Here is a 23,495-nt window from a genome sequence, read left to right on the forward strand (position 1 = left end):
TCCAGATGTGTGCACTCTGGTGTCTATCTGAACTGTGGTGCTGGGGTGTGGGCTGGGAGTCTCCTGGGGACATGGAGAGCAGGGAGCCTGCAACATCACCACTGAGGTCTTCCCTGCTGCACGTGCCCCTGGCTTCTGCAGGCCATGCTGAGTCGCCCGTGTGCCCTCATGTGTCTGTGGTTTGCCTCCTCAGCTCTGCGGCAAGAGGTAGAGAATCTAACCAGGGAGCAGTTGGAGAGCAGGAGGCAGTCTGAGAAGGACCGCGCTGCCCTGCTGGCCCAGATGGGGGTGCTGGAGCTGGAGCTCGAGGAGCAGCTCGCTCAGCACCGCGGCTGTGCCCGGCAGGCCGAGGAGGTGGCCGCCCTGAAGCAGGAGATGGCTGCTCTGGACAAGCATCTGCGCAGCCAACGGCAGTTCATGGATGTGAGAGTTCTGTGTGTCCTCCTCTCCTCTCGTTCTGTGTTCCCATCTGCTCTCCCCTCCTCGCTGGACCGTTGGGCCAGCTCACCCGCGTGGACTGCTGTGTCTGCTTGTCTGGTGGGGCACTCTTCTTGCTTGTGGCCAGATCTGGGAGTGTGTCGATGGCACCACTGTGCTTGTTTTGTCCAGAACAAGCCCACATGGCATTGAGTTTCACAGTCCTCCCATTTGGGAACTTTCAGAGTTGCCCTCTTCCCTGAATCCCATCCTGTAGAGGAGGTTGTATGTGGGCGTCTGGAGCCCTCGCTGCTGGCTGCTGGCTGCTGGAGATGTGTGCAGGAATAGCTGTAGCCTTGCTGTGGGGGCCCACGCAGCCAGTGAGACCAGGCTCAGCAAGCTGGTGCTGACATCCTGCCTCTGCCCTCAGGAGCAGGCCGCAGAGCGGGAGCATGAGCGAGAAGACTTCCAGCAAGAGATCAACCAGCTGCAGGAGCAGCTGCGCCAGGCCACTAGGCTGCAGCCCCAGAGCCCCCCAGACAATTGGGTAGGTCAGCTGTGGTGTGCCCTGCCTGCGGGTGGTCAGCCCCAGAGCCCCCCGGACGGCTGGGAAGGTCAGCTGTGGTGTGCCCTGCCTGTGGGTGGTCAGCCCCTGCCACGTGCCTAATTTCCTGGTTCTCTAAATTTTGCCTTCCATGTCGGTGAAAACAGCGCACACGGCTGGACGAGGAGGTATGTGTGGATGGACAGCCCCCGCAATGCTCTGACACTTCATGCCTTTGGTGCTTGGTGCTTGCCATGTGGCTGTGTCCCCTCACTCTGCTGGTCAGATGGGCTGTGCATGGTGCTGCCCCTTCCCCGTGTCCTGCTGGAGTTGCAGCTGTTTGCTGTTCCTTGTGTAGTTGCTTATTCTCTTTTTGAGTTAAACCTGCTGGAAGTAACATCGGGACAAGAACCTGGGATCCCTGCCAGCAGCAGCCACCACCCCAGTGGGTGGGGATCCCTGCAGGTCCTGGGTACCCAGCCCTATGTCCCTCAGCTGTGATCTTGCAGTCACACCTGTCCTCTTCTGTCCTGACAACCTGCCCCTGTGTGAGTGATGTTTTATGAGTGTATGTGATGACAGTCAAAGTGACATTTCTTTTTTTTTCTTTAAAGATGTATTTATTTTTAGTTGAAAGGCAGAGTTTACAGAGAGGAGAAGAGATGGAGAGTGGGAAATCTTCCATCTGCTAGTTCAATCCTCAAACAGCTGTAATAGCTTGAGCTGAGCTGTTCTAAAACCAGGAGCCTGGAGCTTCCTCCCGGTCTCCCACATGGGTGCGTGATCCCAAAGACCCGGGTCATCCTTTGTTGCTGTCCCAGGCCATTAGCAGGATATTGGATTGTAAGAGTAGCCATCAGGACAAGAACTGGTGCCCAGTGGGATGCTGATGTTATAGGTGGAGCACGGTACCAGCCTTACAAATGACATCTTTTCACTCGGTCCGATTCTCAGTGGAGATTCACCCGGATTGTTGCCTGTATTCATGGTTTTTTTCTTTCTTTTTCTTTAATTGCTGTGTTCTGTTCACTCCTGTCAACATTTTACTGACAACTTTTGCATGATTGTTATGCGAGAGAAGGCTCTTCTCAGTACCTGGTCCTGGCATGTCCCTTGCTTTCTTGTTCACTGCCAGTTGCAATGTGCACTTTCTAACTTGGAAGCTGGGTTTTTTGTTGCATTTCTCAAGCATATTTTTTTGTTCTAGGTTGAATCGTTATTAGAACAATTAAGAGAAAAATGTGATGGATTTAATGAGTTGGCTCTAAAGAAGGAGGCGGCAGACAGACAAGTGTTGATCCAGGGAGAAGAAATTAGGCGTCTGGAGGAGGTGAATGCCGGCAGCAGGAGGGAAGTCCTGAAGCTCCAGGAAGAGCTGGAGAGGCAGAAGAGAGCCATCCAAGAGTTGGAGCAGGTCAGGGCCACGGCACCGGTGTCCATTGGTGGGGCGTGGGCAGATGGGGGCCCCCAGCCTGTACTGAACACCCCGCGGGGGAGGAGCAGGTCAGGGCCACAGCGCCAGTGCCTGTGGCTGGGGTGTGGGCAGATGGGGATCCCCAACCTGTACTGAACACCCTGCAGGGTGGAACTGGACCTCCAGCTCAGTGGCAGCTCCTTTGGGACTGCTCTCTGGGAGTATGTGTGAAGACTTCATGCAAGTTTTGATATTTCTTGATCTCTTAAATACTCTGAATTGATCCTTACTAATTATATGAATGAGTAGTTACTTGGAGCTAGTTAGAATTGTTTTGCCTTTGTATTTAGGGGCTGTGTCAGCTGCCCCGTGATAGTGTGTCACATTGCCGTATGGAGTTAGGCATCTGAGATGTTTTGTGTATTTGCCTTTGAAGTTTAGGGATGAATGGGGAGGGGAACCTGCTGAGCTAGGAGAGGCTGCTGCTTTCCTGGAAAATCCCGGAAAATCCATTGAAAAGCAAGGCTCTGTGAGAGGCTCCATTTTACAGTTCTGGTTTGGCCTCAGAGGAGTCCTGCCTCAGGGGGAGACATCCCAGATTGCTGCCCGTGCTGCTGAGCTCTGTCTCTACACAGCGTGGTGTGTTGTACCCCTCCCTGAGCAGGCACCACAGCACCTGCTTTGTCTCCCCCAGCCTCGTCTGACCTCTGGAGGACCACGTTCTCCCTGCCTTCACTCAGCAGCATGTGCTCAGCTGAATAGTGCCCACCTGAGAGTTGACTGACAGCCCTCCTGCTGCATGGAACAGCTGCCATGGTTGAGTTTCTGAGGTGGAGTCAGGGACATGCACCGTGGTGGTTCTCTGTGGAGAGGCTGTCTGTGCCCTCACGTGCTTGCAGTGACTGGTGTCAGAAGAACTGGGCCTGGCAGAAGTTTGAGGTACCTGATGCTTTAAATACTGATGCCTATTATTCTTCAATAGGATAAAGAGGCACTGAAGGACCAGCACATGAATAGCCACCCACATCTCTCTATGTTGCATCCTGAGCCAACTGAGGGTTGTGGTCCTGTGCCTCCTCTGGACAGCCCTTCCGAGGGTCCAGGAATGCAACTGCAGGTGGCACAGCAGGGACTCCTGCAGCGTGAGAGCGAGGTGAGCATGCAGCAGTTCATGTCTGCCGATGGCCTGGTGCACCATGGACATGGCCCACTGTGCGGGTGACTCATACACTGTGTGCTCTTTGTAATTTTACCATTTATCGTGAGTGTAAATATAGGTCAATCCTGGTTTCGGCGTTTTATTTTTGTTTGTAAAATTTTAATTGGAAAGGCAGATACAGAGAGAAGGAGATACAGAGAGAAATATCTTCTGTCCACTGGTTCACTCCTTAAGCGGCTTCAATGGCCAGAGCTGAGCTGAGTGGAAGCCAGCAGCTAGGAGCCTATTCCAGGTCTCCCATGTGCAGGGTCCCAAGGCTTTGGACTGTCCTCGACTGCTTTCCCAGGCCACAGGCAGGGAGCTGGATAGGATGTGGAGCAGCCGGGATTAAAACTGGTGCCCATATGGGATCCCAGTGCATGCAAGGCAAGGACTTTAGCCATTAGGCACTGCGCCAGGCCTAATTTTTTTTCAATCTTCCAATGTTATTTTAATAACTATTGAGTCACTTAGAACATTTGATGATTTTTAATACTTCCCTTCTATTTTTAAACAAGGTTTTAGAATTAAAAGCACAGCTAGAGAAGATTAAAGAAGACTTAGTGAGTAAAAATGAAGAAATTCTGCATCTGAACTTAAAGCTAGGTGTGCAGAATGACCGTCTTCCTGCCAGCACCGGAGAGTGTCAAGAGAATTGCAACTCACAGGTAAACCTCCTTGTGGAGCATGAGACTGCTGGGCCCCTCAGGAGACACTTGGTGTGGCAGGTGGGATGGTGGGCCCCCGAGAGACACTCGGGCATCAGGTGGAATGGTGGGTCCCCAGGAGACACTTGGTGTGGCAGGTGGGATGGTGGGCCCCAGGAGACACTTGGGGTGCAGGTGGGATGGTGGGCCCCAGGAGACACTTGGCGTGGCAGGTGGGATGGTGGGCCCCAGGAGACACTTGGGGTGCAGGTGGGATGGTCCCGGGCCATCCTCCACAGCTTTTCCAGGCCACATGTGGGGAGCAGCTGAGACATGAGCAGGCATCCATATGAGATCCTGGCAATTACAAAGCAAGGATTTAGCTGCTGGGCCACCGTGTTGGGCCTGTTTGTTTCTTAACTTATTTGAAAGTCAGAGAGACAGAGAGAGGTATTGCTGATGCCGACACACACTGCAAATGCTAGCAGGGAGTTGGTCTGGGCCAGACGAAAGCCCAGATCCTGGAACTTGGTCTCCCAGAAGAGTGGCAGTGGCCCAGGTGTTTCAGCCACCTTTTGGTACTTCTCAGAGTGTTCCTTAGCAGAACTTCAGGCACTCTTGTATGGGCTGCAGGCATTTTAAATGGTATCAGAACATTTAAAAAATATATTCATTTAGGGAGAACTGGATCTTTCCTTTGTTCCTGATGGCTGCGCTAAAGTCCAGAGCCAGTTCCCTCTTGTGGGTGGCAGTGGCCCAGATGCTTGGGCCATACTCTGCCACTTTTCTCAGAGGAACAGCATGGAGTTGGATGAGAAGTGCAATAGAATAGCAGTACTGGAGCAAGTGCTCATATGGATGGCAGTGTTGCTCAAGTGGTTTTGAGGTTTTGACAATTCAGCAATATTGTTGTTGATCTCACCACTCCAGTCATGATGAAATCTCTCCAGACTCCACTGGCTGACATAGTCCTCCTTAGAGTCTCTGTACAGGTATTCACTGCCAACACTTAGCAGGGGTAGTTGATTTGCTTTGTCCTCCATCCTCTGTTATGGTACCAGGTGTCCTCTACAGGCTCCAACGGATTGCCGTATCCTCCATGGGCTTCTGGATATGCTGTCCACTACTCCTTCCAAGCCACTAAGAAGGCCCAGCTCTGACACATGCACTCCATGGTCAGACTGGAACCTGCAATTTCCTCCATCATTGGAGTTTTGAGTCCAGCAGTTCAGTTGAGTGGATTCCCAAATAAACTTCATCTGAGGTGATCCCTGACCTGATACACCTGTGTGTGCATGCTAATACAGGGCCCGGCGCAGTCCATCACCCAAATTGGCCTTCACACACACTGTTAGTTGCAATTGCTGTGTCAGTTGTCTCCAGCCCTATCTTCTACATGAACTAATGGGTGCTGTAGTCCAGTCTAGTCCTGCCCACTACATACTCGGCCCCCACACAAACCAGTGAAAGTGACCCGCAATAACTCCCAGCTGGCCCGCCCCTACCTGGTTCCTGTGCTTGCCAGTATGTACAGCAGACTGGTCTAGTCTGTCCCACATCCATTCAGCTCTCATAAATGTCAATGGGCACTGAAGTCTAGTTCAACCCAACCAGCCCCACTGTGCAACACACATGTGCCGGCAGGTACCACTCTCTTTCTAGCAATGCCTATCCCAGTCCTGGTCCTCCTTCTCACCAGTCAGAGTGGCAAACCAAGATGGAGGTGCCCATTGTTTCCCTAATGGGCTCACTGCCATTCCTGGATTTTCTACTTTCCAGGTGGTTCTGCAGTTGAGCTTGACAGAGTTTCCCCCCAATGCCAGCATCTGCCAGCTGATGCTATGGCAAAACCCAGTCAACCCATACCCACTCTGGCTTATGCATGTACCAGTAGGTGTAGTTCACCCAGCCTGGCTGGTCCATGATCCAGCTTACATACAGCCAGCAGGTGTTGTAGCGCTGCCCAGTCTGGTCTGCCCCCATCCCAGCTCTCATGCTCACTAGTGAGAATAGTCGGCCAGCAGAGGAGCTCCCTGCAGCTCACCTGCCGAGTTTGCCCGCTCTCCCCCGGGTCTCACATGTACTGATTGGACACTATGGCCCAGTCTGGCATGGTCCGCCTCACCTTGGCATTTGCCAGTGGGTGCTGTAGCCTGGCCAAGTCTGGCACATACCCAGTTCCAGCTCACGCTGGTGTGGACTACAGCCTAGCTGAGCCCTGCCAACCCCCAGTCCTAGCCCTAGAGTGAACTGGCTGGTATTGCAGTCTGACCTGGCATGACCCACATACCATTCTGGCTCTCAGGTTTGCTAGCAGGTAATATGAATTGGCCCGGCCTGTCTCGCCCCCAACCTGAGCCAGAGGTAAGCCCATGGGTGCCATAGCCTCTCCTGGTCCAGGCTGTTCCCTTTCTTGGTTCTTGTGCTCATCTGAAGGGACTGTGTCCCAACAGAGAAGTTTCCCAAACTCTTTCATCAGAAGCTCTCCCAGTGCCAGATCTTGCACACACTGGTGGGTCCAAGGGCCAGCCCTACTTGGTCCACCTCCTGTCCTAGCAAGCCTTTCTTGACTGGCCCTCATCTATTCCGGTTCTTACTGCTGGGTGCTATAGCCCAGCCAAACATAGTCCACGCAGTTCACACATGGCTCAGCAGGGGCAGATACCTAGCCCAGCCCACCTTACACCCACCTTGGTTCTCACAATCACCAGTTGGTGCTGGAGTCTAGCCCAGCCTGGCACACTCCAGACCCATTCCACACGTGTGCCAAGGCTGTAGCCATGTGAGATAACTTTTTAGTTTTGATTATATTCATTGCGTTAGTTTCTTAGGAGAACATGTGTCACCTTATATGTACACTTTGTTTTTAGCCATGTGTGTCTGTTTGTTGTAACAGGTTATCAGACAATGTAGTCTTTTTTTCCTTGTCTGCATGGATTTATTTCTGTACTTTTTGTTAGTTTTTGTTTCTCTCTTTCCTTAATGTCATACTCGCTCTAATGTGTATGGGAAAGCAGTGGAAGATAACCAAAGTTCTCGAGCTCCTGCACTCATCTGGGAGACCAAGGTGAAGCTCCAGGCTGTGGTCTTGCCTGGCAGTTGTCATTGGGGGAGTGAAATGGCAGGTGAAAGAACTGTCTCTGTCTTTCCGTCTCTATAAGAGAGCAAATGAAATGGAACAGAATACTGGAGTTTAGGCATCGGTTTTGTGGCACATAAGTTCAGCCTGCCCTTGTGGCACTGGCATTCCATATTGCAGAACAGTCTGATCCCTGCTACTGGATTTCCAAACCAGCTGACTACAAATGTGCCTGGGAGAGCACTTACTCAGGCTTCCATACCAAGCCAGCTTCTGGCAGGTGGTGGTAGTGATCGTCTGCACGTCCTTGACTAAATGTGCCCAGTTGGTGCTTCCTAGTGTGGGCAGACAGTGAGAGAGGAGGGTGTCCTGGCGCTGTGGTGGTGCTGCTGCATGTCTCCTTCAGGCTGCAAGTCCTCCATGACAGCATGGATCCAGGCTGGACTGTTGCAAGGAAGATTATGACACTGCCATATGTGAGTGATCTCTGAAATGTGCTTTATCTTCAGGTTATGTATGGCAGAAGCTGTGAAATTGAGGAGTTGAAGGCTGTTATTGAAAATCTGCGTGAGAACCAAGAGCGACTGCAGAAGGATAAAGCAGAGGAAATTGAGCAGCTGCATGAAGTCATTGAGAAGCTGCAGAGAGAGCTGTCCCTCATGGGGCCTGTGGTGCATGAGGTCAGCGACAGTCAGACTGACAGTCTCCAGCGTGAGCTGCTGTGCTGTCAGGTCCAGGGTCTGCCTGGGCTCCAGGGGGAGCTGGAAGCTTCACATGCAGCCAAGGAGGCCCTGAGCCAGCTCCTGACTGAGCAGGAGCAAGGCCACAGCCAGGCCCTGGAGGCCTTGCAGCAGCATCTGCGCAGTGCAGAGGAGGCTGCCGCACAGCAGCTGGAGGAACTTGGGTGTAGAGTGGCGCTGAGAGAAGCTGAGGTCCAGAGCATGGCCTCCCGGATCCAGGAATTCGAGACTGTTCTCAAAGCAAAGGAGGCCACAATTGCAGAGAAGAATTCAGAGATTGAGGCCATGAGCAAATGGAAGACGTTCCACTGCACAGAGCTGCAGGCCATCCTGCTGGCTGTGGCCCGTTTCCGCCATGCTCTGGAGCAACAACCCCTAGTGGTCCTGGATGAGCCCCTTGAGCTGCAGCGCCTGCGGGCACAGTGTGCCCGCCTCAGCCGCCAGCTGCAGGTACTGAACCAGCACTTCCTGAGGTGCCAGCGGGAGCTGGACAAGCAGCATGCCCACGATGCTGGGGCCCACCCTGACTCTCATGTGAACACAGAGGCTGCGTGTGATGCCATCTCCAAGCAGACAACCTCTGGCAGCCAAGGCCCGGGCCATGATGCCCAGGTAGGCCCTATGTGCATGCTGGGGCAGGGGATGCAGGTGTTGGTAAAGCAGGCAGACATTCCCTCACTTTTTTCCCCTGTCACTTTGAGTTTCTGTGCTGGGAAAGAAGGGAAGTGAGTACCCAACAGGGAAAGAAAACAGCCTTACTGTGTGTGCCAGTGGGGGAAGGTCTGCACCGCTCACCCCTGGCTTTCTGTAGCTCTACTCTTCAAAGAAATGAATCTTTACATGCCAGAGGCCAGCTCCAGCCGAGCTCAGAACTCAAAAAGGATGCATGGAGTAGGCATAGAGAGAAAAGAATCAGACCACTACAATTTCAGGATCATAAAGGACCATGCAAGGAAGCTGTCCCCTTTATTTATACAGAAACAGTCACAAGCTCTGGTAGACATTTTGTGTCATGGTGCTGCAGCCACTGGAATGCACAGTGCGGGCCCTGAGCAGTACAATTACAAAGTTCTCTTTAGGGGCAGTTTGACACAGCTTCAAGGGGGCACCATTTACAACAGGCGAGTGAGGAAGGATCACACATTCCTAGCTTATCTCGGCTTACCAGCCCCTGCCTGCTCTCCTCGGGTCTGGGCTCCAGCCTTGGCGCCACCTGTGACAACCAGACCTCGATCTTGAATTCCCTATGGGTTAATAAGGCTGGAGGCTTGGTTTATGGGGATTGGGGCCATTGGCACTAAAAGTCGTGTTGGCCATTAGGCCTGCAGGCTCACACAGTTTATTAGCTAAGTAAGTAAAGCAGGAGTTATAAAGGCAACAAGAATTACAGCTAGCATAGAGCCATGTTTACTCCATTTTGATTTCAACACTACATTCAACAAGTGGGTGCTTTCAAAGATAATTCTGTAAAGTGTTTCACCTTAAGGCAAGGCGTTATCCATTCTGACGTTGCAGCCAGGAATTCCTCAGTAGACAACACATATTAATCAGTAATATACTCCTATTACGATTCTCATTCTACAGCTTATCAGTTAGAGGAGAAAAGATATCACAGAAGGAGAAACCTAAAGATTAAGGAAAGAAAACTAAACATAGATTCCCACTACACCCGTGGACTCAATAACCCGAAGTTAGTTTGAAAGCATGTATTACGATGTTAGAACAGACATTCTAGAGCTCTTGCAGCCCAAGGGCCATCAGATCACCCGAGACAGCATACATTGTTAAAGGCTCAAGACGATGTCACCAAGACGCTGTCGGCAACATTAGCTCCCAAGCTCACAGTGGTTGTAGAAACCATCTCACAGGGGCAAACAACAATGCCTCAATAGATTACAGAATTAGCAGGGTGGCTGGGTGTCCTGCAAAGGGAGGTGCAAATTACGTTCAGTGGTTGTAGAGACATCTGCCAGGCCCTGCCGTGCAGTGGGAAGCTCCCCCGGGCCCTGCCAGATGGGAGCTGTTCTCGTCACACCTTCATGTTGTCCACACTTACTGCATGGACCCCAGCATTTAACAAAAGATAAGAGAGGAGCTCCAGCCCCTCCTAACTGAGAATATGCTTGTGCGTTTGTGAGCCTCATCCTTGTTCTCCCTGTGTAGAGTGATTTGCAGCGTGCCAAAGTCTTGGTGACATTGAAGGACACAGGCCTGCGCAGACCGGACAGCGTCATGTCGGTGCTTGCCGTGTGCCAGAGGCAGCTGGAGTCAGAGCTGCTGCTGCTGAGGAACGAGATGTGCCTCGGTGGGAATGACGGCAGCCAGCTATTGGAAAGGCTGAAGGTACTCGCACCTGGAAGCTGGGGCAGAGCCACCTGCTGTGCTTGAGCAGTGCTCTGATGCCATGGGCACTAGGTCCTGTGAAAATCCTTCCTACTACATACTTCGTTTCCCATGGCCACATGGCTAATAAGAGTAAACATGTAACGTTCCCTGGAACAGGAGCAGGGCAGAGGCTCTCGCTGTCGTTTGTTTCCCCTGGAACAGGAGCAGGGCAGAGGCTCTCGCTATCTCGTTTACCTGGAACAGGAGCAGGGCAGAGGCTCTCGCTGTCTCGTTTACCTGGAACAGGAGCAGGGCAGAGGCTCTCGCTGTATCTTCAAGGCTACAGATTGGATTTGTGAGCTTCACTCAGATATTCCTCTGTATTTTCACTTCTCTCTTGGGGGAATGGGTTGCGCTTTGGCAACCTCAGAACTCCAAAAGCTGGTGCTCCTGGTCACCATGTGCACTGGCCCATCCCCAGGTTAGTGGAGTGCTTTGTTCATGGGCATGGCTTCATTTTTTCTAGTTTTAACCTACTTGAAAATCATAATGACAGAGAAATGTCTTTATCTGCTGTCTCTCCAAGCAGGTGACAGGAGCCTGAGATTTGACCCTCCCTGCATGCACTTGCAGGGAGCTGGGTCAAGAGTAGAGCAGGTGGGATGTGGTAGACGGGGAGCAGCTTTGCCCACTGCAACTCAGGTGCTGGCCTCTCTTAGTGGGTCTCAGGGCCCCCACTGCTTGTGGACACTAAGCTGTCCATGCCTCCTCCAGGTTGCCTGTGGGGTAGAGCCCACAGCTTCTTATCTCAGTTCTTCACCCCAAAAGGCTCTTAACCGAAAACAACTGGTTGTTACTTTGTTTTCCCATCTCTGATGTTGGCTGATGCCGGCTGTGGCTCCCTCATGGGCTCTCAGGCATAAATGCTGTTCCTGTTACTGGGATGTGTGAGGAGAGGACCTACCCCAGCCCCATGGTCACACTCCTGTCCATACCCTGGGCCCCACGTGTGAGATTCTGAATTGTGCAGCCCACTGGCCTCTATGCTGTGAGCAAAGGCTGGGATCTGGCTCAAGGGTCCAGAGGACATGCACTGCTGATTGACTCCCTAGGTGTCCATCACAGCTGTAGCTGGACCAGGGTGAAGCCAGGAGCCTGGACTCAGCATCTGAGTGTCCTCCCGATGCTGAGCGCCATCCTTTGTCTGCTGTCTCCCAGTGCTTTGTCAAGGGGGGCTGGATTGCCGGTTCAGCCGGGACTTGCACAGGCTTGCTGAGTGCAGTGCAGCTGTCCACGCGCTGCCTCAGCTGCCGAGCTGTGTCTGCCCAGGTCCGGGGAGCCTGCGGCGTCATGATCTGGTACAGACAAAGCTGCTCATGGGGAAATGAGCTTCCAGTCTGTTTTTCTTCACCCAGTGTAAGTTTCCCTGGAGTAGGTAGGTCAGTGGCGTTTGTGATGAAGGGGTTTTAAGCCTTGACTGTGCTTTTCTTCTGTGAGATGGACTAAGCTTGGGCTCCTAGGTGTGCTACCTGGAGACCACAGGCTCCTGGTGCCCGAGTACCCTGGCAGCTCAACTGCCCTGTGACCCTGTGCTTCAGGCAGTTAACCCTGCCTCCCTGCTTCTTCTTGCAGGGCAAGGAAAGACGAATGGATGGTTGCCAGCTGTGGAAAGTCGACCTTGTAGCCCAGGTCAAACAGCTTCAGGAAAAATTGAACCATCTGGTGTATTCCATGGTCTTCCAGAATGTTGACGCCGAAGCTTTCAAACTTCAGCAGATGTTGACAGTGACGTGTGCGCCGGAGGACGGTTTGGGTGGTGATTCCCACAGCCCAGAAGAAACTGACAGATTACTCCCTGTTGATACACTTGATTTTGACAAAAACACGTGGGATCTGGTTGATGTGACTAAAGATGAGGATTCTTGGGTAGCAAATGAGATGCCAAATGGTTCCATCCGTGAAAAACTGGACTCCCAGGATGGGTCCCTTGGCTTCCAAACCAGCACGTACAGTGACTCCCATGCCCCAACTCTTGTGGAGGAGGTCAAGCCCCTGACTGAGACTTCTGGAACGTTGGACTTGTCTTCCTGGAGCTCCCCCGAGGTCCTCAGGAAGGACTCAGCCCTTGAGGCTCAACTCCACCTCCCCCTGACTCCTTGCTCGGGCACCCTGAGCCTCTGTGGTGCTGATGCCTCTCTGCTGCCTGGGTTGCTGAGCCCTCCAGGGGAGCTGGCAGGGCAGCCGCTGCGTTGGGTCGAGTCTCCACTAGCTGACCAGAGCCCCGTGCAGAGGATGGCTGTGGTAGGTGCCTCCACTCCCCTGTAAAGCTTCCAGGGTGTGTGGGCCCAAGGGGATGTGTCCACAAGGTCTGCCTGGGGTCACAGCAGCAGCCATTGTTGGCTCACCTGGCCCTGCCTGGGGACTCCCAGTCTGGGAGAGCGGCGGTCAACAGGGCAGCCCCAGGTGACATTAGGTCACTCCAGCTACCTCTGCCGTGAGAGACTTGCCTCCTCCAAACCTACCTGGGCTTGCTTCTGGCTGATGCCCACTCTGAGGGGTCAGTCATAAACCCACCTTCTTGTGTAATTTGCATAAGTTTTTTTTTCTTTGTCTTGAATGTGTTTGCTTAGTTGTATTTCCAATGATAGTTTGTGTTTAATGATTTTCAGAAGTCAGGATTTTTGAGTACTAAGATTAGTTTGAGTGAGATGGTTGTTTTTTGTGCTAATAGGTTTTGCAGATGTTGAATAAGCTAAATTAAGGGAATGTAGAGCGTATGTTGGCTGAGGCATCTGTGTAAAAGCATTTTGTGCAGAGCATTTTAACACCTGCAGGACCTGCAAGGTGCTGCTTGCAGACATTCCTCAGGAGCTGTGGCTGACTCTGATGGAATTTGGACGCGCAGGCCTCTGGCGGTTCCTTTGGAGACTGTCCTCTGGCTGCTTGGTGGGCCAGTGAAAATTCCAGCCTCGGCCAAAACCCCGGCTGGCGGGTTCTGCCTGGTGATGCGGGGATTTGCTTTTTCATGATCTTTCAAAGTTTTCCCTGTCTGGACAGGAGAAAGATGTTGAAGATTTCATCATAACGTCTTTGGATGCTCAAGATCTTTTGAGATCACCTCCTCTTGGGTTGGAAGGGAAAAGCAGTGGAAGTAAGAACAGTGAGTCACTTAGCCTCTTGAGGCTTTCACTCCTTGGTTTGGGGATCCAGAGAAGCACGGAGGATTCCTGTGTGTCCTGCCCCACCAGCTTCCCTGCGTGCTAAGTGTGAGCTGCAAATGTGAAGCTGGCCACTTCCTTATCCTCTTCTTGAAACAGGGGACTGGCAACTCCAACTGGCCACTAAAGCCAGGGCTGTGCCAGGCCAAAGCCAGGAGCGTGTGCTACACAGGTGCAGGTGCTCAAGTTATTGGGCCTGCCTCTGCTGCTTTCCCAGGCCATTAGCAGGGAGCTGGATGGGAAGTCAGCCAGCTGAGACTTGAATTAGCATTCCTGGGGGATGTTGCTAGGCTGCAGCACTAGACCCTGAATTCCATTTTATCAATGAAATAAAAACACGGCTGTATGTTTCTTGTGTGTAGGAGGTGCCTTGGCTGCTGCAACTCTGTGCACCTCCCCCGTGATGCCTGCTCTGCCCTTTGGTCTGTTTAGGTGACAGCTCAGCTTCTGAAGTTATGTTGAGCACAGGACCTGGAGGGCCTGAGGCATCTACTGCTGGCCCTGGAGCGTCTCACCTGTCTCTAGGTGCCATGAGGAAGGAAGTCCACCCAAAGCAGGTGAAGGTAAGACCTGGCAGACCAGGGGCATCCTGGCCTGTGACTGCCTACGTTAGGGTCCTGAGCCCCACACTGGCTGCTGTGTCTCTCTTGTCATGCTGCTGCTGGAGGGCATTGACCATGCGGTCTAGGTGAGGCCTTGGTGTGGGCTCGCTCTGGCGCAGTCCTTGCTGGGTTACTGAGTGTGTCTGCTCCAGGCTGCAGAGAGACAGCAGGACTCCACTTCTGGTCGCTCGTCAGCAGGTATCACCTGTTGGATAGCGGGTGTGTTCTCGACTAATGGCTTTAGGGATGCTGTCTGGGATAGCTGTGGCAGGAACTGCTGGCCTGTGGGAGCACAGCTGTTGGTCCTGAGCTCCAGCTGAGGGCTCTGGCTAAGTGGTAAGGTGTGACTGCTTGGGTGTGGGCCATGAGCACCGGCCAGCTTACTGTTGGAGTACAGGGTGCACAGCAGCGTCAGAAAGATGTGCTCCCTGCCTTGTCCTCCCTCTGCTCTCTCTTTGCCCTCCCTCTGTCTTCAGTCTGTCCTCCCTCTGCCCTCTCTCTGCCCTCCCTCTGTCCTCTCTTGGTTCTTCCTCTGTCCTCCCTCTGTCTTCCCTCTGTGTCTTGCTGTTGTTTCCCTTGAAGATTCTGTGGTACAACTTGGACATTTTTTTTTGGGTGGGCTGTCCCCTCCACAGTCAGTGACACAGGGAATGCTGTCTGCTTCTGTCACAGTATCATGATGAAGTGGAACGCCCTCCACTTGCCTAGGCCCTCAGCCGTGTTTGCTGTTGCAACTGTATGGCATGGCTGGCTCTGCTTTCTATAAGGAGGGCTGTGGCTCTGCTAGGACTTTGATGGGAAAGAAGTTGGCGAAAGGCCCTTGATGTGCACCTGCCCTGGGCTGCTCACTGATTCCTGGGTTGGATCCAGCACTGCCCGACTGTGTGCCGTACTGGCCCACAAGCAGTGTCCTTCTCCAGGAAGGTCTTGGAACCCAGTGCTGCCCAATCTGGGCACACTCTTGCAGGCCCACCTCTCCTGTCCACTTTTTGAGGGGGGAGCCAAGATTCATGTGTTGTGTTCAGAGCCAGCAGTGAAAGTATATGGAAATCATTTTATGGCAAAACATTTTACATAAACCTGCCTGGGCAGATCAGTAAATGTTCTTTATTTCCCACTATTTCATTTTATTTTTAATATTATTTACATAGTTAAGAGGGATGCACACCCTTGTGGGTCTCTGATTAGGGTGGGGAGAGTTACGGGATGGAGGAGGGTGGGTGGGACAAATGTTCAGGTATTTTTTTTTTTTTTTTTTTGCTTTCCCTTGTGCACAGAGGTGAGGGGGCACTCCTTGCTGTCACACTACATCAGCACCCAGGGATGGCCAGCGGTCATTTGATGGCCTTAGAAGACCCCCTGTGGGGATAGTGTCACCGGAGTGGTTTGCTGGTTCTGAGACATTGTCAGCTTCGTTGCTCCAGGGATGAGAAAATCTTCCCAAGGTCTGTTGGCTGACAAGGTCCACCCTAGTGCGCCTCAGTCCCAAGAACAAAGCTTGGGGCAAAAGAGCTGTTGACCTGTTGTGCTTTCCATCCTCTGACGTGACATTCAGCATCCCTGCCGACCTAGACGAGCTGGCTGTCATTACATCTGTGTGCATCTAGGCTTATTGTCCATTGCGCAGGCATCAGCAACTGATACATGCATTCCAAGGTCAGACCACATATATTGTGATTTTCCTTGTGGTTGGAGTTTGAGTCTAATGGTCTAGCTGGGGAGCCCTGCAAGAAGCCTCTCTTTGGGTGGCCACAGACGATTTTTGTGTGTGCTGGTAGTGCAGGATCAGGTTCAGTTCATCACCTGCACCAACCAGCTCATATGCAGGTGGATGCAGTTGCTTGGGCTGTTGGGCCTCTAGCCCCATCTCTCACGCATACGTGAGTGGTGCTGCTGCTTGGCAAAGCCCTGCCCACCACAGGTGCAGTCTTCATGCACGCCCCTGGGTGCTGTGGCCTTGTCCAGCAGGATCACCAGTGTCCTCCACTGGGCATGTGTGGGCATGTGGGGTGGCCTAACCAAGTTCCCCTGCCAGGCCTGCTCTCAGCCCTGGGTCTCACATGTGCCCCTAAGTATTGGCCCAAACTGACATGCCCAGCACTCACCAGCGGGTGCTCTGGTCTAGCCCAGCATGACCCACCTTCAGACCCAGTTGCCATGGGAACCAGTGGGTGCCTAGCTTTCCCTGTCCCATACCCATTCTGGTTTTTCTCAAGTGCTAGTGGGTACTGGAGCCTAGGCTAGTCTGGCTCATCCCTAAACCCAGCCCACATGGGTGCTGTGGCCTTGCCCAGCCTGGTCTGCCCCAGCCCAGGCTCTCACACTTACCAATGGGAGCTGTGGTCCATAGGAAGGTCCCTAAAGTTCCCCTGCCAGGCCATTCCCAACCCTGGGTTTTGGGCATGCTGGTGGGTTCTTTAATCCAGCCTGGGATGGCTTACCTGCAGTCTCAGCTTTTGCTGGCAGGTGTTGCATCTTGGCCCAGCCAGGCATGGCCCACACCTTGTCCTGGCTCTTGTGCTTGCCTGTGGGTGCAGTGGCCTGGCCCAGCCAAGCATACCTCCTTCCCCAACTTTTGCATGCTTCGGTGAGTAATGGGTGATACTGTTAGCCTAGCCCAGTCTTCCATGTGGGCAGGTGCCTTGGTCTGACGCAGACATGCCCTCTGGATTCTCCGTTTAAACCATACTGTATCAGCTCCCTCACCTACCTGTAAGTGTTGTGGTCAGTTCTGTAAAAGCCCCTAGAACTCCATCCTTCCCTGTCAAACATGCCCTCAGTTGTTCCCACTCCAGTATATCTCCCGACCCCCTTCTCCACATGGTCTGGAGCCCAACCACCTAGGGGCCAGGGTGGTATGTCCTGGTCCAGCATTCCCTGCCTTCCCCATGTTTCCTTAAAAACTTTTTTTTTTTTTAAAGATTTATTTTTATTATGTTTTATTGGAAAGGCAGATATACAGAGAGGAGAGACAGAGAGGAAGATCTTCCGTCCGATGATTCACTCCCCAAGTGAGCACAACGGTCGACACTATGCCGATCCGAAGCCAGGAGCCTCTTCCGGGTCTCCCACGCGGTGCAGGGTCCCAAAGCTTTGGGCCGTCCTCGACTGCTTTCCCGGGCCACAGGCAGGGAGCTGGAAGGGAAGCGGGGCTGCCGGGATAGAACCGGCGCCCATATGGGATCCCGGGCGTGCAAGGTGAGGACCTTAACCACTTGCTCCACCGCGCTGGGCCCTCCAACTTCTATTCTTAAAGAAGAAGGACAGAGGTTTATCAAGGTCAACATTGCTATGCTCAGGGATACTCCTACTATTTCAGTGAGTAAGACACTAAAGTGGTATTACATATCGACTCCCTGTACCTGGTCAAGTGTTAAGACTGCTGGGAGAAAAACAGCCAACAGCTGGTGGGCATTCTGCCCCTCTTTCGGGCCAAACTGGTGTTAACTAGACCAGCAGGCAGTATTGTCATCTATTCTGGTTTTTGTTTTTGTTTTTTTAAGAAACATGGGGGGCCCGGCGCAGTGGCGCAGTGGTTAAGGTCCTCGCCTTGCACGCCCGGGATCCCATATGGGCGCCGGTTCTATCCCGGCAGCCCCGCTTCCCTTCCAGCTGCCTGCCTGTGGCCTGGGAAAGCAGCAGAGGACGGCCCAAAGCTTTGGGACTCTGCACCCGCGTGGGAGACCCGGAAGAGGCTCCTGGCTTCAGATTGGCATAGCATCGTCCGTTGTGCTCACTTAGGGAGTGAATCATCGGACGGAAGATCTTCCTCTCTGTATATCCGCCTTTCCAATAAAAATAAAAATAAATCTTTAAAAAAAACATAGAAGTTGGAATACAGGGTTCCCCCAAGTGTTGCATAAGACATGAGTTACTGCAGTTAATGCTTGCTGTCCAAGAAGGCTTTGTTGGGAGCAGGTGGCGAGTGTGGCAGTTCCTCTCGATGGGACCTAGTGCTAAGAGGAGGAGCAGCGAAGTCAGGGAAGGGCCTGGAGCCCGGGAGGAAGCAGCTGGGCAGCCTGACAATCACACATGGGCGTGTGCTGCCCCAGTGTTCTCCTTTGTGGTTTGAAATAAGTGGACTCTGCTTCTCGGATGAGGGACAGTGAGGACGGCTGCGTGAGTGGACATCACTGCCAGTTCTGGGTGGAGGTCACTCTGCCTCAGCTGTCAGGTGAAAGGAGCATGGGTGTCAGGAGCCTGTGTGGTTGCCTACAGGGTCAGTCTCCTGTCTGTAGTTGCATCCTAGACCCCCTCTGGTCGCCTGAGTGGCCACCTTTAGGGTCACCTGTGTGGGAGTCCTCTACAGATGGGCCCCCACCAGCTTGTCTGGGAACCCATGAGCCAAGTGGGAACTGTGCAGGGAGGCTACAACAGGAAGTGCTTCCCAGGCACCCCTGTGCAGGGGGCAGGCCATAGCAGAGGCAGAGTAACCTGCTCCTTCATTCCAGCACCTTCTGTGACTGGCACTTGGTGGGCATCAGGTGCCTGAGTGCTCAGGGATTTGGCTGTGCATGTATGACTCACCTGGTAGGGAGCTGAGGCACAGAGCTTCATATCACATGGTTCCCTTTTGGACACAGACTTACTTCCACATTGTCATGAAGGACTTGGGCAGCCACGGACTCGGCTCTGGGTAGTCCTTGGTGGTTCGTGTGGACACAGACTTACTTCCACATTGTCATGAAGGACTTGGGCAGCCACGGACTCGGCTCTGGGTAGTCCTTGGTGGTTCGTGTGGACACAGACTTACTTCCACATTGTCATGAAGGACTTGGGCAGCCACGGACTCGGCTCTGGGTAGTCCTTGGTGGTTCGTGTAGACACAGACTTACTTCCACACTGTCATGAAGGACTTGGGCAGCCACGGACTCGGCTCTGGGTAGTCCTTGGTGGTTCATGTGGACACAGACTTCGCATTGTCATGAAGGACTTGGGTAGCCACGGACTCGGCTCTGGGTAGTCCTTGGTGGTTCGTGTGGACACAGACTTCGCATTGTCATGAAGGACTTGGGTAGCCATGGACTCAGCTCTGGCTAGTCCTTGGTGGTTCGTGTGGACACAGACTTACTTCCACACTGTCATGAAGGACTTGGGTAGCCACAGACTCGGCTCTGGGTAGTTCTTGGTGGTTCGTGTGGACACAGACTTCCACATTGTCATGAAGGACTTGGGCAGCCACGGACTCGACTGTGGGTGGTCGTTGGTGGTTCGTGTAGACACAGACTTACTTCCACACTGTCATGAAGGACTTGGGCAGCCACGGACTCGGCTCTGGGTAGTCCTTGGTGGTTCGTGTGGACACAGACTTACTTCCACACTGTCATGAAGGACTTGGGCAGCCACGGACTCGGCTCTGGGTAGCCCTTGGTGGTTCGTGTGGAGCCACATCCCTCAGGGTCTCAGGACTGTGCTGGCACCTGCACTGTGTCATGTCAAATAACACATGTTAAAAGTAAAGTTGTTTTAATTGTTAATGATCTCTAAACCTAAAATACAGGTAGGTTTTAGCCCTTTTTTGGGTCCTATTGTTAGAATTCTAGTAAAACGTGTTTCAGGTTAACTCAGTTATTCTCCATCACAGGCTTTGGCTTTGCTTAGTTCTGCATTCCATATTTTTGAATTTTGTTAGTTTCTAGACATAAAGTGTCCTGGGTGTGCATCTGTGTCACGCTTGGGATAAGGCTGTCTTGGCAGCACGACCCCCTCCGGTCCTGACACCCACCTTTGCTGAGGGGCTCCCCCAGGTGCTGCTGCTGTGTCTCCGGCATGCAGGCTGGGTGGTATGGAGATCTGTGCGTGTTCCTGTGGCTGTCCCTGTTCCCCATGTTTGACTTGCACCTTTGGGCGGTACTGGCTGCCAGCTGTGCTGAGTGCAGATTTCTGAGTAGCCCTACGTGGTTCATCATAGTGCTGTAGGAGGGCTGGTGGTGGACATAGTCTGCTGCTGGTGGGAGCAGAGAGCAGGTGCCAAGGAGGGCTGGCGTCCTGTGAGGGATCAGGGGCAGGTCTCTTTGGGCCTTCACTGTGGGTAGCTGACACAGAAGCCCATGCTCTGACACCCTGGTCCTGTGTCTGGAGGTCTGACTGGTCAGGGTCTGCCTCCATCTGCTGTGGGATGGTGTGCTGTGGGATGGTGTGTGTGGGATGGGGGCCAGTTGTCAGCTACCACTGCTTCTCTCTGATGTGATCTTCCTGCTCCAGGCTTTGCTGCAGATGGTGTGTGATGAGAGCCACCAGATCCTGGCCTTGTCGGAGAGTCGTGACCCCCCCAGTGCTCTAAGCAGGGGTGAGCCACGTGACCCCTTGCACCACTTGCCAAGTGACAAGCAGGGCCTTTTGGAGGTGGCCCCCGACACAGGAGAGAAGGTACAGTCTTGAGGGTTCAGTAAGTGGGAAAATGCAATTTTCTTTCACACTTCCTCTGCCACTGAAACACTGAATTTAATAGCCACAGAGGTCACTGCATTCGTAGGGGGACTGTGCATGAACAGTGAGCTCTGTAGGGGCCTCCAAAGCCGGCTGCATGGGCAGGTCCTCAGGGTGTGCTGTGGCGGCACTCAGGAATCTGCAGGAGATTTCCCAGAGTCTGGAGGTGATCACATGGCCTAAGGACCTCCCTGCTGCGCCTGTGATACCCATGGCGCTGCCTTCTGCTCCTCTGACCAGCACTGCACCTCCTTTCTCCCTCACTGTGCTCAAGACGCTGCTCGTCCTGGACTTGGCTTCCCTTGCCTTTCTGCCAGTACCCAGGGCTATAGGCCAGGTCCGTTGCCCACCTCCCTGGGCCTCCCAGTTCGCAGAGTTGCAGGCCAATTTCCATGCCTACCTCCCTCAGCCCCACTCCTCACACTGGCTGAGATAGCTGTGCCTTGGCATCTCAGACTTCCTGGCATTTGGCTGGTGCCCACTGAGTTCATATGTTTCTCAACGCTTGTGGAGCGTAGGCTGTAGTTGGTCGTGGAGGCTCATTAGCTGTCCACAAGTGTCCACAGGCCCTGGCTCACTGCAGGGAGGGGCCATGGGATACGCCCGTGTTCTGCTTCCTTTGGTGCTCTTCATGCTTCATGGAGGTAACTGCATCCTTGGCTGTGCCCCTGCTCAGCAGCCACAGTGAAGAGGGGCTGCTGTCCAGGAGTCCTAGTGCTGGGTGTGGCATGGTCAGGTTGTGATCAGGGACCTGGCCCTGGGCTTCTCGCTGCCCTCGACAAGAGAGGACTCTGGTGCCAAAGACAGAGTCCATCGCAGGGTTGTTACCCTCATGGCCCTGCAAAATTCACACTGAGGGGAGGCAGAACCCCAGCACGGGCCTTTTGGGGATACACTGTTTAGCCCTCACGGCACCCGTAGCCCGTGTTAGCAGAGGAACTGAGCTTACCCCACGCTGCAGGAATCTCTCGACTCGGGCTTTGACTGGCGAGGAGCATTCCTTCACGCTGTCCGGGAGGTGTTGGCTGGTGAGCTGCCGCCCAGGCTTTGCGGCACAGACCCTGGGGACCACAGCTCTATGCTGCAGAGGCTGGAGAAGGTCATCCAAGAGCAGGTGCGTGCTCGCCATGATGGGGCTGTATCATCCTTGTTTTTCCTAGTCTTGGGGCGGTGGTGTCTGCTCTGAGAGCTCCGGCAGGATAGTGATCTGAATGCAGCTGCTGCTGGGCAGGGATGCTGAGTGCCCTGGGTCAGATCAGAGGAGCCTTGTTGTGGGGACACTGGAAGCCCTATTGTTCCCCTGCACTGAGGGACACAGACCCAGGAGCCAGGCCTTGCTCATAGAGTCAGCAGGCTCTGCCCAGGGGCTAGTCACTTGGGTGGCACAGGGTGGGCTGCAGGGAGGCCTGCCTCCTGTGCTGAGTCTGCTCTTTTTGCTTCCCTCCTGTCAGGGAGACCTGCAGGAAAGGTCCTTGGAGCACCTGCGCCTTGCTGACAGGAGCAGCCTGCTATCTGAGATCCAGGCCCTGCGTGCCCAGCTGCGCATGACGCACCTGCAGAACCAGGAGAAGCTGCAGCAGCTGTGCATAGCCCTGACAAGTGCTGAAGCTCGTGGGAGTCGGCAGGAGCACCAGCTGCGCAGGCAGGGTGGGTGTGGGCTTACCCTTGGGGCACCCTGGCTCACTCACCTCATGCTCACCTATGTGGGCAATGGGCTGCAGAGCCCCTGGCTACTCAGTGCTCGCTCTGGTCAGGCCTGAGTGCTGCACACCAGGGCCACCATCCTGCGCTCATCAGCCTGAGCACAGATGGGGTAGAGCTGACACATGAAGCTCCCCCTAGCGAGGAGCTAGGTATTGCAGTTCCTGAATAGGTTTGTTGGTTTGTGAGAGGAACATAGACTGGTTCACTCCCCACATCCCACCACCACCAGGGCTAGGCTGAGGCTGGAGCGAGGATCTCCGTCCATCTGTCGAGTGTCAGTCCAGCTCCCTCCATTCTCCCCAGTGGCAGAGACCCAGTTGTTGGAGTCGTTCTTCCCCACAGGGTCTATGTTGGCAGGAAGCTGAGTCAGGAATGGGTGTCAGGAATTGAGCTCCAGACTGACGGAGGAAGCAGTGTTCCAGCTGCTGGACTGAGGGCCCACCCCAGGGAGATGCTCGCCGTCTTCATTCTCGTAAAGAATCCCTTGCCTTCTGTCAGGTTCTGTTCTGGCTGTGGTAATCCCAGGCCCCAGGCACATGCCCTTCCTTGTTCCCTGGCCACTAGTGCCTGTGGGGTTGGACAGGCAAAGCACGTGGCTTTGAATGGGGCCCCAGCCTTCGCCTCAATGCCTGTGGTTTCCTTCCGCCTGTGCCTTTTTCCGAGCTTATGTTGGAGTAGCACTGCCTCACGGAAGCCCAAGAGTGTCTCCTTCCCTTCTGTTTTCCGGAGGAGTCTGTGTAGAACTGGCTTGATTTCTTCCTTCAGTTTTATTGTTTTTGTTTATTTATTTTTTAAGAACTTATTTTTGTCTTTATTGAAAAGGCAGATTCATAGAGAGAAGATAAACAGAGAGAAAGATCCCCTGTCTATTGGTTCACTCCTCAAGTGGCCACAGTTGCCGGAGCTGAGGTGACCTGAAGCTAGGAGCCAGGCGCTTCTTCTGGGTCTCTCACATGGGTGCAGGGTCTCAAGTCCTTGAACTGTCCTCTACTGCTTTCCGAGGCCACAAGTAGGGAGCTGGATAGGAAGGGGAGCAGAGCAGCTGGGACATGAACTGGTGCCCTTATGGTATCCCAGTTCATGCAAGGTGAAGATTCAGCCACTGAGTGAGCCATCATCCCGGGCCTTCTTCCTTTGGTTTTGGGAGAATTTTCTAGTGTGAGAGGCCACAGGGATAG

At 53.5% G+C, this 23,495-nt stretch overlaps 1 protein-coding gene across 2 annotated transcripts in view; it reads left to right on the forward strand.

Annotated features, from left to right (window-relative positions):
* Positions 1 to 23,495, forward strand: part of PCNT (pericentrin) — a 106,603-nt gene that overhangs the window by 56,240 nt on the left and 26,868 nt on the right. Inside the window, exons 23-36 of one of the 2 annotated variants that reach the window (XM_040986774.1) lie at positions 194 to 423; positions 848 to 964; positions 1,129 to 1,149; positions 2,169 to 2,375; positions 3,358 to 3,528; positions 4,092 to 4,241; positions 7,809 to 8,651; positions 10,203 to 10,382; positions 11,997 to 12,665; positions 13,422 to 13,524; positions 14,015 to 14,145; positions 20,389 to 20,553; positions 21,575 to 21,727; positions 22,065 to 22,260. In XM_040986774.1, coding sequence (XP_040842708.1) covers positions 194 to 423; positions 848 to 964; positions 1,129 to 1,149; positions 2,169 to 2,375; positions 3,358 to 3,528; positions 4,092 to 4,241; positions 7,809 to 8,651; positions 10,203 to 10,382; positions 11,997 to 12,665; positions 13,422 to 13,524; positions 14,015 to 14,145; positions 20,389 to 20,553; positions 21,575 to 21,727; positions 22,065 to 22,260 — 3,336 coding nt within the window. The remainder of the gene's footprint in view (positions 1 to 193; positions 424 to 847; positions 965 to 1,128; positions 1,150 to 2,168; positions 2,376 to 3,357; positions 3,529 to 4,091; positions 4,242 to 7,808; positions 8,652 to 10,202; positions 10,383 to 11,996; positions 12,666 to 13,421; positions 13,525 to 14,014; positions 14,146 to 20,388; positions 20,554 to 21,574; positions 21,728 to 22,064; positions 22,261 to 23,495) is intronic. The other variant, XM_040986775.1, reaches the window with a different exon arrangement.

Source organism: Ochotona curzoniae, unplaced genomic scaffold (assembly GCF_017591425.1).
Source record: "Ochotona curzoniae isolate NIBS_2020 unplaced genomic scaffold, NIBS_Ocur_1.0 contig_4516, whole genome shotgun sequence".
NCBI lineage: Eukaryota > Metazoa > Chordata > Mammalia > Lagomorpha > Ochotonidae > Ochotona > Ochotona curzoniae.